At 42.6% G+C, this 17,242-nt stretch overlaps 1 protein-coding gene across 1 annotated transcript in view; it reads left to right on the top strand.

The window, feature by feature from the left end:
* Window positions 1-17,242, top strand: part of myo15aa (myosin XVAa) — a 135,800-nt gene that overhangs the window by 76,609 nt on the left and 41,949 nt on the right. Inside the window, 8 exon segments of the mRNA XM_052021366.1 lie at window positions 4,763-4,838; window positions 7,697-7,816; window positions 7,911-8,025; window positions 10,817-10,958; window positions 12,220-12,253; window positions 12,256-12,330; window positions 14,599-14,637; window positions 14,640-14,672. Of these exon segments, the coding sequence (XP_051877326.1) occupies window positions 4,763-4,838; window positions 7,697-7,816; window positions 7,911-8,025; window positions 10,817-10,958; window positions 12,220-12,253; window positions 12,256-12,330; window positions 14,599-14,637; window positions 14,640-14,672 (634 nt within the window).

Here is a 17,242-nt window from a genome sequence, read left to right on the forward strand (position 1 = left end):
GATAGCTTTCCAAAGGTCATATCTCGATTTCTTGTACAGATCAGGATCAAAAGATTTGTGTGCAGCAGTCCTCGACTTCAGTAGGGAGTGGATCTCCCATTTCATCTATGGTTTCTTGTTTGGGAACACCTGTATTGTCCTCTTTGGTACACAGTCCTCAACACACTAGGCTGAGCTCATCTGCTTCCTCAGACCAGCACTGCATGATTCTCTGTACCAGATCCTCCTGTTTCAGTTTCTGTTTGTATGCAGGGAGAAGGAGCATAGCCTGATGGTCTGATTTCCCAAAGTGAGGGCGAGGGGTGGCTTGGAAGGCATCTTTGATGGTTGTATAGCAGTGGTCAAAGGTGTTAGCGCCCCTGGTGGGACAGGAGATGTGCTGTTAGTATTTTGGTAACACAATCTTGAGGTTGGCCTGATTGAAGTCACCTGTGATAATGAAGAGGGCCTCAGGATATCCTGTCTCAAGGTTGTTGACCACGTAGTATAGCTCATTGAGTGCAGGTTTCATGTCCATCTGTGGTGGGATGTAGCCTGCCATCAGGATAGCTGAAGTGAACTCCCTTGGCAGATAGAATGGTCGACACTTCACCGTTAGATATTCCACGCTGGGTGAGCAGGAGCTTGCCAGGACCGTCATGTCCAAGCACCACAAGTTATTGATTAAGAAGCAGACCCCTCCGCCTTTAACTTTGCCTGAGGACGCTGTACGGTCCATTAGATGAATTGAGAAGCCTCAGGTTGAATAGCACAGTCAGGTGAGTCAGGTGTAAGCCACGTTTCAGTGAGACATAGCACACAACAGTCCCTCAGTTCTCTTTGGTAGGTCAGTCTTGCCCTTAGTTCATCACTTTGTTTTCAATGGACTGGACATTAGCTAGTAGTATCCTAAATCCTAATACATACATGTGATCAGGTGCCCAAAAGTGGATTGGAATCATATCTTTCTCAATAATTGTTAGAGAATAAAGTGGAATTTTTTTTCTTTTTTCCCTGAAACTTTTTTTTCTTCCCCCGCCCCCCCCCCCCACTGCATTAAGTCGGGGCAGCTTATGAGGGATCAAAAGTGGTTACAGGATCTTGTTCCTAAGAGTTGCATTGATGTTATTCTCCAACTGACAAGCAGGTGGTGCAAGTGAGCTAACATCCTGGCTGCATATATTCCAAATTGTGAAAGAATCAATGTGCATCAGCATCCACCTCGGAGAGCAACAGCAGGCATTCCAAATGTGGATTGGATAATAATTGGGAAGAAATTGAGGGCTGTGGAATGTTATATGTGGAACAGCAAATTTTCATAAATGATTTCCTGTCATTTATGGGTTATTCTTGTTTGTTGACTATTTAGCATTACACGCGCTATGCGAACTATACCTCCACAGTATTGCAATGAATGGCATCAAAAGCACATAAGACTGATAAGAAAGAACAATCACTAAAAGTAAATAAGGAGAAGAAACTAATTCTGCTATTTGTAGGAATGAACATACTTCAAAGTTCTGAATTTAGTAATATTAGTGGTGACCATAGCTGGTGCATTCTTAACCCAGGGATGGTCTGCATATTGATTTAAGCATGTCACAGGTTTTCTAGTACTCTGAAACCTTCTGAACAGTGATTGTGTGTTTGGAACTTCTGGTACATTTGCTCAGAATGCTGAAAATGGTTTTTTTTTTATCTTCCCCATAGCTTCCACTAACCTCTCTTAAATTTTGTGTCTCAATCTCAGATTTGTGTTCTCCAGTGACTACCTCTGCAGAACCATCCTTTAACATCAGTTCCACTCTCTCTGGACTTTATGGTGGATACTATGTGGTCCACACGAACTTTGCTCTATTTGGTATTGATCCTGACTATAAATTTTATGGCTTTAAGCACTTCTACAATTACAAGCTTTTGCCTGTCCTGGAGGTCTGCGACTCTCATCTGATCTTCTACCTGAAACCACCTCTCTATACTCTGAGCCAGAAATCATCCCCTCTAATTCCTTTTCGACTCCTCCCATCTTCCCGTCCAAATTTGGCAGCTGAAGGCTCAACCTTGTTCGAAATTGGTGACCTCATAAACGGCTCATCTGTACAGCTCTCATAGTTGAGTGAGGAGTTGTCCTATACATTAGAAGGAACCAAACAATTAGATTCTTTGTTGAGCAATTGTGTTTTCAGTGTTTCCTTCACTGTTCAGCTCAGCTGTTGAACATTGGATGACAAGGAGGTGTCAAACTATGCCGAATTCCATTGGTGTGCATAAAAGCTACAGATTGTGCTGACCGGAACTGCAGACCGTTATCAGAGACCAACTCTTGCGGCAAGCCATATGTTGTAAAAATTAACCATAACTTCTGAAATATTTTTCTCTGTGATGGTGGAAGTCCTGTAGCAGTACTTCAAGCCATTTTCACTGCCAATCCACCAGAATGAAATGACCCATTCCAGCTGGAAAACAATCAGTATGAGCCCTCTGGAACCGCTAAGTTGGCCAACTCTCACTTCTGTATAGGAGCTCCAGGTGACTGTGCCCTGTAGTCCTGACATACCAAGCATACATTGACCAATCCTCTATGTTTATGTTCAATACCCAGCTAAATCTTCAATGTGGACAGTCCCCATGTACTGGGTATGAATTTCAGTGCAGATATACCCTGCAGTGCCTTAATAATCACCCAATGACCCCACTCCAGACATCCTTGATTCATGATTCATTCACGCAACTTTCCTTAGAAAGGCTTGAATGTCCTCACTTCTGCCCACCTCTGATTCACACCATCCCAACAGGATATATTCATTGACTTGTGTAAGTATAACTTCAGCTGGATGGCCCTAGGAATCTCATTAGCCATAACCAGAAATTCTTCTTCAATAGCCTGCAGCATGAAAATTTGCTGTTCCATGCTGTGGTTGCTTTCTGCTGTGCCAACTGCCATAAAGCATCTGTTTTGACGTGCAATGCTCAATGGAGCAATCATAATGAGAGAGCAACACAGCCCAGGGTTATAGTCGAGAGGCTGCCATCATCAGAATAGCTGATCTTGGGCCAAACGTGGCCAGAAGCAACTTACAGTAAGTGACCAGGGTGAAAGATCGGTCAAGGAATAATTTATCGAACCAAGTAACCCCAAAAATGATGGCTAGGGCCTCCTTCTCAATCTGTAGAGGATAAACCAGTGTTTTACACACATGATCAGCCTTGTGGAAGATTACAACAATTTTAAAATCACTCGTACAGTAAATGTCTCGAGTTTTAAAATGACCGATAGCATGGCTAGAGATTGTTCAGCACTGGAGCATGGTACATGTCAGCAAAGATTTGCAAGAAACCACAGCCCACAGTAATACCATGCTGTGGACTTATTCAAGAGGTAATTTTGAAGATCTTGGAGGAAAATACGTGTTAATTCTGCACAATAGAAAACAGATAAAGTTATCAATTATTGTTGTGAGTTATATTCAACAACTTATACCATTGAGTATTGAGGTCTTCCTCAATTTATGAACATTCATGAATTTTCATTATACTGCCTCAGACTCCTTGGGATATGTGTCTTCGATTTACAAGTCTACTTTTTACTGTAATAAATAGAAAACCAAACTCTGTATCAAAATACCTATCTAGTATTTTGCCCAACCTTTTCAATTTGCAAATACTGAATACTGAAACATTTTGCATACTGAAACATTTTCCAGGAACACATTCCTTTTATAAATCAAGGAAAAGCTGTAGATTGGTTACCAAATACACCAACGTGACTGGGCACAGATTTGCAGCTTAAGTCCACTGCAGTTGGAGCTGGACAATTTATTTAATGACTCGCTTAGTGGACATTATTATGGACAAATTCAGTATTCATACACGCCATGATGCCAAATCCATCGATTGCCGCCGAGTCCTTTGTCCTATCCCCTTAAGTCACAGTTGGAGGAAGAGTTTGTAGAAGGTGAAAACAGAACACTGTGCCGGTTAAGGTACAGCACAATGACCAGACAATCCTACTAGCTGTCAGACAACATTTTGCTGTCATGTAGTGATTATAAGGTCACTCTCATTAAAAATGTTAGTGGTCACTGCTCATATCACAGGATCAATACATGCAGCCAAATGGAGCAGATTTAGTCAGTTTCTCTGTGTACCCCATTTATAACATTTCTGCCATTCCACTTTGACCCCCTTTTACACATACCGTTGGTATTACTGAAGCATTGATGGATTCGGCCTTCTGCATTGTTGCATTTACTTTAAGTTGCAGACTCCCCAAACTCTCTCTAGCAGTACAGACCCTCATATTAGAAATACATTCTCATCAATCGTCTAGTGCATCGGGTTCTTCTTGTTCTTGTACTGTGAGCATATCAGACTGACAAACCCAGGAGTACCAGGGAAACAAGTCGATTGATTACAGTAGTCAGTGCTCAACTGCCTGAAGCATAATAACGGTCCCACCAACCTTAAAGCAACACTTACACTTCATACTAATATACAAGTACAACAAATTAATGACTGGTATCTAATTCAGAAATTTGGGAGTTTTCTGGAATAGCAGATACCCAGGAGTAAGTTACAGGCTAGAATCTCATTAGTTGAAGAGGAGGAAGGGCTGGGAAAGGTGGGATTTTTATATAGAGATAAACAGATACTTGGGAGTAGGTTACAGCCTGAAATCTTTTGAAGAATTTTGGCTTAGAAGGGGAGATGTATGGGTGAGGTGCAGTTTGTGGCAATGCCGTGCAGCTTCTTAATAACTTTGTTTTTTTTTATTTCTGCAAAGATTGTGTACGATACATTCTCTGAAACGTGTGTGAGACTGAACAAAGAGCAGCAAATGAAGATGAGATCATTACTCGGTCAGTATTCTTAACTCTTCCTAGGAAAAGGGATGGGATGGAACTGGAATGGGGAGAAAAAGAGCAAAAGATGTCAGAGTAAGGAAGAGAAATGAATTTTAAAGTTGGTAAAAGGGTTATGTCAACATGGGTTCTAAGGGAAAACAAATGCAAGTTTAAGAGCGAAAGTCCAAAAGCTGCAGATGCTGGAAATTTGAAATAAAAACTGAAAATGCTGAAAACTCTCTGTAGGTCAGGCAGCATCCTTGGAAAGAGAAACAGAGATAACATTTGAAGTTGAAGACTCTTCATCAGAACTTGAAAGCGAGGAAAACAAGTTAGTTTTAAGTTGCAGTGAAAGTGGGCAGGGATGGATTGGACAGAGGTAATATCTCTGACATGGTGAGGACAGGGTGCCGTGGTGATGAGCCATTGATCAAGCCATGTTGGTTGAGGGTCAATGAGAGCAGCTAGAGAGATACAATATAAACAAAGGAACGTGTAAAGGGTGTGAAATTCAGAGCTGTAGCAACTGCCCAGCAGGTCAGTCTGTGTTGGTGGAGGGAGAGAAACTAAATCAATATTACAAATAGATGACCTATAGCAGAACTGGGCAATTCTGATACAAACAGAGAATGTGAATAACCTGAAGTTGTTGAATTTGATATTGATTCCAACCGGTGAAACATGCCCAGACTGAAGATGAGGTGTTTTTCCTCACTGCATACATTGGGGCCTCATTATAACAGACTGATAGGTCAGAGGTGGGGGTGATGAAGAATTAAAGTGATATGCAACTGGTACTGTGACCTGAACATGGGCATTCTGCAAAGGAATCACCCAATCTGCATTTAGTTTGTCCAGTGTAGAAGAGACCACATTTGCTTTACCTGGAGGGACTGTTTCAGGAAGGGAAAAGGGGTTGCATGGGAAAGCACCATGAGAATAGGATTCATTGGTGGAGAAAGGAAGAGCAGACCAGGGAGCAACAAAGGGAATGGAAGGGGAAGGTATCGCTGGTGTTGTTTGCCCTTGTGGAAATCTTGAAAATTTCGCAACTTTTGCTGCCAATTTCCATCCTACTCTCACCTTCACATGGTCAAATTAAACAACTTCTACTTCAGCTCCACTTAGATGCTGCATATCAAAGATATGGCCACGCAGGCATTTTGTGGGAATCTTAGAACAGTCCTTGTTTTAGTCCTCCCTCAACTCTTTTCTCAATTCACCAATGACCACATCAGTGCTATTTTCTACACCCATACAGACCTCAAAAATGTCATTATTCTTGTTACCAGTTTCCACCCTGCTCTCACCATCACATGGTCCATCACTGACTCTTCCCTTCCCTTTCTGGATCTCGCTGTCTCCACCCCAGGGGATAGATTAGCAACAAACATTCCAAGCCTACAGACTCCTACAGCTATTTTGACTATGCTTCCTCCCACCCTACCTTCTGTAAAAACTCCATTCCATTCTCCTGGTCCTCTCTCTCTGCTGCACGTGCTCTGATGACGAGTCTTTTCACACAGATGCTTCCGAGATTTGCCCCTTCTTGCTGAGCAATGGTTTCCCCTCAACTATAGAGGACAGGGCCTTTGATCACATTTCAAGTGTTTCCTGCATCTCAGTTCTTATGCCATCTCTCGTCCCAGAGCGAGAACGCAGTTCCTCTGATTCTCAGTTTCCACCCCAACAGCCTCCACATTTAACTGCTCATCCTTTGCAATTTCTGCCTCCTTTAATGAGATTGCAACACCAGGTACATTTCTCTGTCCTCTCCCTTCTCAGCATTCCATAGGAACTGTTCCTTTACAATTCCCTGGTCTGAACCTGCATCTCCACCAATCACCCCTGGGCACCTTCCAATACAAACACAGGAGATGCAAGACTCATCCTTTGACCTCTGCTTGTATAAGAATCAACCACTTCTGCTGCAGGTAAACCAGTATAATATTAACTCTGTTTTTCTCTCTCAACTAGCACAGGGCCTGGAGGACATTTTTCTAACATCTGCATTACACAGCTTTTACATGTCCCTATGTTTATAACTGAGTGTCATTTATTCAGATTTCTTGATGCATTGACCTTGATTCCAAATCCTTTTTCAGGCTGTTTTATCAGTTATGCTTTGCTTTTGTCCTTTTTTACTGGGACCATACCTGTTTTGTTTTTTTAAAATGAGTATATCAAGTCTAAGCAGTAAGTTAGTGTGCAGGAATTACACAGTAAGTCTTTCAGCATAGCATTTTCTAGATTACATTTGGGTTCTTCTGAACTGGTCGTCTTGATTCCAAATCTTTTTTCAGGTTGCTTTATCAGTTAGACACGGACAGGCATTTTCAGAAAAATATGTGTCTCTTTGGACGTTTTTAGAAACACTGCACATGAAGTGCATTCCTAACTCTTATCTCTTGGCCCACTTCTGGAGAAACCCATACACAGGTGCATTTGTTGCACTCTTCCTGTTTCACAGACTTCATTTCCAATGTATAGTGGCCTCCCCAGATCCTTCTGTTTCTGTGCAGCTCCTCATATACATTAGTTCTTAGATACCTGTTCTGGTACTGCTTCTCTCCACTGCTTTCCCTTTGAGGTTGTGACTTGTAGACTTCATGTCTGCTTCCCTGCTGTAGACCTTTTACCTGGACTGTTTCTTGGCTGATGGTGATCCTGTTTCCTTACATGCTAATGTTTTTTCTTGGTTTAATCCCTCCAAATGACATTTTTTGAATATATTTGTCAGTATTTACCGTGAAACGCCCAAATGTTAAAGAACCAAACATCAATCTATCCTTGATATTTAAAAGCTTTCCCTTTGAATGAATCTAACATGTGCAACTGCAGTTTATACATAATGACTTATTTCTCTTCTTCAGCTGAAAACAACATTCAAGCTTCGACCTTGGTGAAGGATGAAGCTGTTAAGAGGAAGATCGTGATGACAGCCAGAGAGTCTTGGGATATTTATTTCTGCCGTTTGTTCCCTGCCTCTGTGAGGACAATTTTCTTGGATTTGTATACTTTATTTAATTTGCCCGACAGTTTTAACAATGCTAATTTGCAATGATTGATGAATATCTTGCAGGGCATGTGTTGGCACTGGAGTGCAAGTTCTGGGAGTATCCCACAAAGGAATCAGCCTGCTGAAACTAGTGAGAAGTCGCAGCACTCCGGCAGAGAACCTGAGGGTACTCAGAAGTTACAGGTACAGAGAACAGGCAGGCTTATGCTCTCTCCTGCCCCATCCTTATGTGTCTTTTTACTGGCCTTCCCATGCAACCATTCTTTTTGTGCACCTAGGCAATAATTTAACTGACTTCCACCACACTAGGGATTGCAGTTGTTTTCCAGATGTACTTTCCTCAGAATCTACTGGCCAATAATCACCAGCAGCAACTGCCCTCCCAAGGACGCCAAGACCATTGTAGCCCTGCCCTTTTCTTGTACTGGTTAAGAGCAGCTGACTCATCATAAACATAACAGTTAAGAGCTTTGTTTTCTGCAGTCAATACAACACCAAGCAAACCTGCATGGAAGCCTCTGCCATTGTCTCAAGATCGCTTTCAATCCTTACAACATTCCTTTTCCTTGTCACTAACGCATTGCCTCTTCCTGGTAATGGTCTGAGGCTGAGCTAGATTGCATAGAAACTTAGCATGATATTTGAACCTGGGATGAGCATTGCCAGCACAACCTACAATTTTTTGTGGGATGGGATGGCCCTCCCCCACCCTCTTGATCTACCCATCACCCACACATTCCTCCCACTGGTTCCCCTCCTCACCTCCTTCCCGTTATTCCATGGTCCACTGTCCCCTCCTTTCAGATTCAATCTTCTTTGGCCCTTTGTATTTCTAGCTATCACCTCCCAGCTTCTCACACCATTCCTACTCTCCCCCTCCCTCACCTACCAGTCACCCTCCTCACCTGATCCACCTATCACCCACCAGCCCTTGCTCCACCCCTTTCCGCCATCTTTCTACACTGGCTATCTCCCCTCTTTCTTTCCAGTCCTGATGAAGGGTCTTGACCCGAAATGTCAACTGTTCATTTCCCTCTATAGATGCTGCCTGGCCTTCTGAGTTCCTCTAGCATTTCATGTACATTGCTCCAGACTTCCAGCATCTGCAGTCTCTTGTATCTACAATTTTTGTCTCCATATTATCACCCGTGTCCGCACTTTCCTCCACTCATCTGCTACTGAAATCCTAATCTATGTCTTTGTAACTTTCATACTTAAAAATTCCTGACTTAACCCCCCCCCCCTTATAAACATGGTGATTCAAACCTTCCGCAATGTCCTGTCATTAACAAGCCCTGTCCATCTTCCCGATCATTCACTGATCTTCATTAGCTCCTAGTTAAGCAACATAGTGATTTTAAAATTCTCAACCTTATGTTCAAGTACTTCCAAAGTGTTGGCTAACACTATCTCTGTATTCCTCCCCTGGCCCACAACTGTAGTTCAGTTGATAGTTTGGCTGCACCTCAAGTATCTACTCTGACACAATAGTGAAATGCACCGGGGGTGCTCTACTGTCTTATCACTGCCTTCTCCTATGCATGTAAAAGATCTTATGGCACAAGGCACTATTTGAAGAGCAACAGGGAGTTACCCCTGGAGACCTCAGTGTAAAACTCACTAAGATAGATTGTCTGGTCATCATCACCTTGCTGTTTGTGGCTGTCATGCTTCTAACATTACAGCAGTGACCAAAAGTACTTCATGGCTGTACTGCATTTTGGGACATCCTGAAAGGGACTTAAAAGGTGTTCTATATGTGCAACTCTTTATTATCAATATCTCCTTCTGTTGCTTAATGTCCAGCTCTGCTTGTTAAGACTCCTGTGAAATGTCTTGGGACATTTGACTATATTGAAGGTGCTATATACAAAAATAACATTGTTATTACATATGAACATATGAATTAGGACCAGGATGAGATCACTTACACTTAAAATCTGCTTTGCCATTCAATATCATGGCTGATCTCAAATAACCTCATTTCTACATTTCCACTCTACCACCCATAACATTTATGTTCTTGCTTATCTTGAATCTTTCTACCGTTGTCTTAAAAAATATTCAAAGACTCTATTTATACTGCCCTTTGAGGAAGAAAGTTACAAAGATTCATGACCCTGGAGAGAGAAAATTTCACCTCATCTCTGTTTTAAAATGGGTAACCCCTTATTTTTTAAACAGTGATCCCTAGTTCTAGTTTCTTCCACAAAAGGGAACATCCTCTCCACATCCAAGACCCCTCAGGATCTCATTGAAGGTCATCTGTCCTACTAGGTGTGATTTTACTAATGTCAGCACTTCCTCATGTTATAGGAGGTGCTTGAGTCAGTAGGGGATGTGATCCTTCTTAGTAGCATCAGTGTAGAAATAATCACTTGTCATCAACTGGTTCATCTTTAGGTGAGAAACATGTGTCCCCGTAGCAAAGGGAGTATCTCCTGATTAACTATCTCAGCAGTCTTGTTTGGAGGATAACAAATTACTATACTGTCATCCAGCAGCAAACCCTACCCCCAAAGAAAACATATAAGATATGAATGAAACATATCTGCCTACACTCCCCCAATTCCCCCACCTCAACCTCTGTCCCTATAATTCAAAGTTCCAACCTTGATTTTGTTTCCCCCACTCTCAAATCTCAAAGTTGCACTTTCAAACTTCTGACTGTAAGCCTACCTGCACCTCTGCTCTCCCATCCACCAACTTCTTCACTTCCAAACTCTGAACTACAACTCTCCGATCCACTCCCCCCCCCCCCCCCCCGACGATTTCTGATCTTCCTCCAACCTCTGAGCTGCCCCCTTGCTGACATCCAGGATCCTCCCGATCCTGTCTATGAGTTTCCAGACTGCCTGTATTGGAATTCTGCATGTTGGACTGGGACAAGAAAATTAGTTTCCAAGAAGCCTTGGAAAGGCAGAGCTATAGTTTTATGAAGCCAATCTAATCAGCATCATGATTTGCTTTCCAGCTACACAGACATCTTGTTTGTCACCATCCCTTCTGAAAACATGTTGGATTTCAACCTCACCAATGAGAAACTGATTTTGTTTTCCTCCAAGGCTCCACAAGTTAAGGATATGATTGATTACTTCATCACTGAGCTGAAGAAGGTGGGTGAGAGATTGTTTTAAGCTGCTTCATGTGGTCAGTATGTGAGGGAAGTGGTTAATACATCTCCAAATCTCTTCATGAATCATGGCATCTAACAACATAATGCTAAGCTTTTTTAAATTCGGCATTCGTCATTGAGTAGCCATCTCTCCTTTGTTTGAAATACAAAGATTCAAGAATCTGTCTGAGGATCTGAACACATTGTTCAGATGTTTGCTTTGGTGCATACTATGAGAGCACAGCGCTGTCAGATGAGTTGTGCTGTGAGAGCACTGCATTGTCAAAGGGGCAGTGCTCAATGAATACAGTACTGTCAGAAGGGTGGTTTTGAGGGAGCATTGAGACATCAGTGCTGAGGGAGTACTGAGGGAGAGTTGTCTTTCAAATGAGGTATTAAATTAAAACTGCACCCTCAATGGATGTGAAAGAGCCCTTGATCAAAGATCAGTGGAGTTCTGCCCAGTGTCCTTGCCAATATTTATCTCCTAACCAACACTGCTAAAACAGATTATCTAGTCATTTATCACTTTATTGTTTGTGGGATATTGATTTCTCTGATTCACAGCATTGACTAAAACTCTTCATCTATGCAACATCATGTGTATTTCCAATCTCCAACAAAATAGCGCCAATCAATATTCCAGGTCACAATGTTCAACCTCAAATACTGTTGAGTTTTAAGCAATAAGAAGATTCGAAGGTGACCCATATGGTGTTGAATTCCATATTTGTCCTATCAGCTCTAGAAATGAGGCTTCCTTCATCCTTGACTGATCTGCACAAACAGGCCTATCTGGCAATAACAAGGTGTTTTCTCTGTGGCAGAAGGCTGTTGCTCATTTGACAGTCTCATTTCTACAGAGTTTAGCAATTATCAAATTGTCAATGAGCATTCTCTCTGGTGATAGGATGTTATCATTAAGGCAATGTTGACATGGTGGGTGGGAGTTTGGTGGTAGAGTAATGCAAAGATTCTCACTAAGGCTTCGGATCACTACCATCATCATTGTTCCCTATCCTTATTGGATAATCTCTGCTTCCCAGATGGATCATCATCCTTGTTCTCCATTGCCTCCAAAGCGTTCATTTCCTTATCATTTCCCTCATTAACATTGACAGTATCTGCATTCATCTCGCTCACCTTCTGCTCCCTTACAAAGTGTCTTGAGATGTTTTGTTACATGATCTGTGCTGCATAATAATAGTAGCTTGGCTGTAAGAGCACAGAGTTAACATTTTCCGTGTTGTGGCCACTCGCAGGATTCTAATTATGTTGTAGCAGTGAAGAGTCACATCACAAACAACAGCTCCTTCCTGCGATTCACAAGGGAGACATCATCTGTCTGCAATCCTCGGATGGTGTGGAGGATGGTCAGTATCTGTGGGAATCTAATTGCTCATTCTTAAAGCTCACTAAAAGTCCAAATAGCTACTGTCTTATGCTTAAATCTGAACACCTGAATTAGTTATAATGAGCTAGACTGTTTAAACGAGTACCCACTGTGGGGTACTGAGTCACAAAGAGCAGGGACCTTTAGTGTCCTTGTTCATGAATCACCAGAAGTTAATGCGCAGGTACAACAAGCAATTAGGGAGGCAACAATGTATTGATCTTTATTGAAAGAGGATTTGAATACAAAAATAAAGACATCTTACTGCAATTACATTTGGCCCTGGTGAAACCGTACCTTTAATTTTGAGTATGGAGCTGATTTCTCTGCCAAATGAAGAATATATTTGCAATAAAAGAATTGCAAAGGAGGGTAACCTGACTGATTCCTGGGAAAGGGGGATTGTCTGATGAGGAGTGATGAAGCTGACTGGGTCTGTACCCTCCAGAGTGTAGATGAATGACTGGTGACTTCATTGAAATATATAATATTGCTAGGTGGCTTGATGGTGTAATTGCAGGGATGATGATTACCCTGGCTGGGATGTCTAGAACCAGAAATCACAGTCTCAAGATAAAGGTTGGCCATTTAGGACTGAAATGAGAAGATTTTTTTTCTTGTACTAGATGGGGAATCTTTGGAATTCCCTACCAGCAAGGGCAGTTGAAGTTTAGTGAAACACTCAAGACAGGGATTGATAATTTTTTTGGATATTGAGGAAATCAAGGGATATTGATGAGTGCAGGAAAGTGGCACTGAGGTGAAAGGATCAGCCATGATCTTACTGAATGATGGAGCAGGTGAAAGGGTCCAGATGTTGGGCCAAAAGCATCATAAATGCTCTCATTAGTGTCATAAAACTAAATACTCATTAACCAGCTATTGTGGGGTTGGTGGGGTGGAGCATGGTGTAGGAAGTTGCAGTTCTCTTCCCACTGTTGCATGATGCTGTAATTATCAACGTCTATAAGGATCTGAGCAGAGACCAAGGATATCCACATGGGAAGACTGTGGGGAGAGCAATTTATCTTGGAATCTCTCCATCATTAGCAGAGGTTTTGTAGTCAGCTTCCAGCTCAATAGCTAGAAGTTCTGTCGTGTGTCATGACATTTTTGTGTGCTATGCGAGAAAAATTTCTCACAGAATTGTTTGTTTAACATTTTTGTATCTTTTGCAAGGGTTGCCAAATTGTTTCTGGATCCTCTGTGTTAATACATGCTTATAGACAGAGGTGTCCAGCAATGCACGGTGATTTCCAAAAGCAAAACCCACACATTTCAAAAGTCAAATGGGGCACTCATGCAGGCAGAGACTCCACAATAATTGTAAGGTCTGTTCCAGCAAAGCTTAAAGGGGACCTGCCTGACCAAGTTCAAGGCCATGATCCAGAGTTTGGAACCCCCACCCCCAACCCCTGCAGGTAGGTCTTCCTTAAGTTCCCTGGTTGTCACCTTCAGGTCCCCACCACAAAACATAAATCCAATGGTGTCTTGGCACCCTGTCCCAACAGCCTTGGATGCTCAGAGCAAACTTCGAGATCCTGATTTCCCCCAAACCACCCAACTGAAGCTCAGACTGTGCCTTCCCCATTCCTACAAGCTCTTTCCAAGCCTCTCCCCTGCTATTGGTTTAATTTGCACACCCTCTAAAGACACCTGAGTGTGGTTTCATGCCCTGTGTTCAGCAACTGTGTTCACGCCCAAGGATCAGAGAGTGTAGATTCTCACTCTGGGTTCAACGTTTGTGGGTTCACATCCTGGACTCAGTGAGTGTGGAATCACATCCTGGGCTCTGGGTGTGAATCTCCACCCTCAGCTCATGCCCTGGGCTCAGTGAGTGTGGACTCACACCATGGGCTCAGTGAGTGTAGACTCACATCCTGGCCTCAATGAGTGTGGATTCACACCCTGGATTCAGTGAGAGTGGATTCACACTCTGGTTCCAGTAGTTATGGATATACTCAGTGAGTGTAGTTTCACTCCCTCAGTTCAGTGAGTTTGGACTCAGAAACTGTGGATTCACACTCTCAGCTCATTCAGTGTATATTCACTGCCTGGGTTCAGGGTGTGTGGGTACATTCCCTGGTGGTGGGTAAGTGTTGATTTTTCTCCCTGATATGAGGTGGATCTTACTTTGTTGGAGTGTGAATTCATTCCCTCATGTGGGTAAGTGCAATTTGGTATACATGTGTGCTGTTTTCTCACAGCTCTTCTTACTATTCTCTTGATTATTTGTGACTGCCCTCAGACTGTTGCTACGGATGCGTAGTCAGAAAGAAGGTGATATATCTGAGGAATTAAGAAAACACATTCCTGATTTTGGTGGGTTTGAAGCATAACCAGTTTGCTTTCTGATTTGTTTGTTTGTGTATAAGTCATCCCCTCCACTTCCTTTAGGTGCTCATTGTTACTATTTTTGGAGTTTGATGTTCCAGGGATTCCCTCCTCCTCTGATTCCATTATTGGAGATGACTCGTCCTCAGTTTCAGTTCTGCATGCATGGTTCAGCCCAGTGTGGATGATAAAGATCCAGTGTTCACAGTCCTGAGACTCTTTTTGTCCAGTCAGATGCATTCGAGATTCTTGTGCTTTTAAGGTGTCTGTGCCAACAGGACAGCGTTTTTGTCCTGACCTTTGTGGCCGGTTTGATAATTGGAAAGAAACTGAAGAATCTCTAGCATCTCTGAGTCAAGGAGATGAGGGTGAAAACTGGGGGGGGGGGGTTGGGGTTGGGGTTGGGGTTGGGTGGAGGGGGACTAATAACCATGTTTCCTGAAACAGTATTACTTTTCTGTGGTACTTCTCACCAATGTGTTAATGCCTACCTCCCTTTGTTACTTCTTGATTATTTATTACTCCTGCATTACTCCATTTTAAGATGTTACTCCGCCATCTCACTGTGTGATTGCACCCTTTCTTTGTTAATCTTCCATCTTACTTTGTTACTCTTCCAATTCATTTAATTATCTCAGTGTGTTTATCTCCATCTAACTTTGTTAAATTTCCATATTTCTTTGTTAATTTTCCATCTTTCTGTGTTACACCTTTATCTTGAATTGAGGCTTGGGTTAGGTCAGCCATGATCATATTGAATGATGGGGCAGGTTTGAAGGGCCGAGTGACCTTCTCCTGCTCCTATTTTGTTGTGGGTTCTTGTGTGTTCTGACTCAATTAATGCTCCAACTCATTGTATTACTTCTCCACTTCTCTGTTTAATCTTCTATCTTCCAGTCTTAATCTTTGAAGGGCTCCAGCCTTTTGGCTAGAGAACTGATTTAAGTAAACATGGTTTACTGGTTTTTTTAGATCTGGTGTGTGCATGTTTGCTGTGGTTTACTGCATACTGAGATTGTCCCCATTTTACATTCAGACTGGTACATTATATATCAACAGCCTGCAGGCTCAATTATGATCATTTCTTTGTTGATGGAAGGATCTTGGCATTGTTTATTGTCAACACTCTTCCAGGAGTTGAAGCCGCATAGTTCCTGCATTGGCAAGGAGAAAGTCTTCATAAGTCACCTCACCTGTTGAGCCACTTGCTCCACCTCAGTGATCATCTGGTTGGCATGTACTTTTCATTTTGTGAACATGTATGCCACCCTCATGTCCAGTGTGTTGCAAGCACACATCTTTAAACATAATCTCTCTCTTGAGTTCCATCAGCTGCAGTGAGGGCATCATTCTCAGGAGATTTCAGCTGCATCCTTGAAATGAGAGATCATTCTGGCTCCCAGCAGTGTGGCCAAGCATCAGGGAGAAATGGAGGAAATATCCATCCTGACTCCATTATCTTCAGATCCAGGACAAACTGGATCCAGAATTAATTGCCTCTACATTTCACAGCTGTATGTCTCCTGTGTCTCAGTAGCCTCCACTGCAATCAATGTTGTACTGGGGGCACTGGCTTTATGTCAGCAAAGCTCATCCTGCTGCTTGCACAGGTGGGGTTCACAAACAAGCACTTTGCATCTCAGCTGCAGACTTGTTCAGTCGGTTCTTGGTTTGGCTGGAGAAGGAAGCAAGGAGACTTCTCCACGTTGAGGTTATATTAGGATGTGGGCCAGACTCACATCATCTTTTCTGTCAGGAGAGTGTAACATCGTGGACAGAGATGGTGAAGAGAGGGGTCTTGTAGATTGAATATCTTGAGGGGGAGATGTACCACAGTCAATCTGTCATGGATTTGCCTCTGTGACAGACATACAAAGAGAAGAATAGTGTGCTGATGGACCAGGAGCCCTTATTATCCCAAAGAGCATGAGTTCACGGATTCAGATCCTGAAAGATGTAGACCCTCATCTAAACACAGGGAAAAGGGTCAGTAATTGAACAGTTGGCCAAAGGTGGCTCCCCTGCCACTGTTCTGGGAGCAGATGCTTGGGTAAAATGACAGCAGACAAGTAGGAGTCTTTTAAAAGAGAAGTTGGTAAGAGTTCAGGGCAAGTATGTTCTGATCAGGGTGTAAAGGCAGAGATGGTAAGACTAGGGAACCTTGGATAATAAAGGTTATTGAAGGTTTTGAACAGGAAATGAAGCACATGGCAGGTATGGGCAGCTGGAGTTCTTGAGGAATATATTGTGTGGGAGAGAACTTAAGAGAGAAATTAGGAGGGCAAAAAGGAGCCATGAGATATCCTTGGCACAAAGATTAATGAGGATCCCAAGACGTTCTATAAGTATATCAGGAGCAAGAGGTTAACCAGGGAAAGAGTGGGTCTCCTTAAAGGACCAAATGGGTAATCTACATGTGGAGCCAGGCAATGTGGGTGAGGTCCAAAATGAATACTTCTCATCTGTATTCACCAAGGAGAAGGATGTGGAAGATTATGAGTTCAGGGAGGGATACGTGGATAATCTGGAGCAGGCCAGTATTAAGAAGGAAGAGGTAT

Source organism: Pristis pectinata, chromosome 8 (genome assembly GCF_009764475.1).
Source record: "Pristis pectinata isolate sPriPec2 chromosome 8, sPriPec2.1.pri, whole genome shotgun sequence".
Taxonomy (NCBI): Eukaryota; Metazoa; Chordata; class Chondrichthyes; order Rhinopristiformes; family Pristidae; genus Pristis; species Pristis pectinata.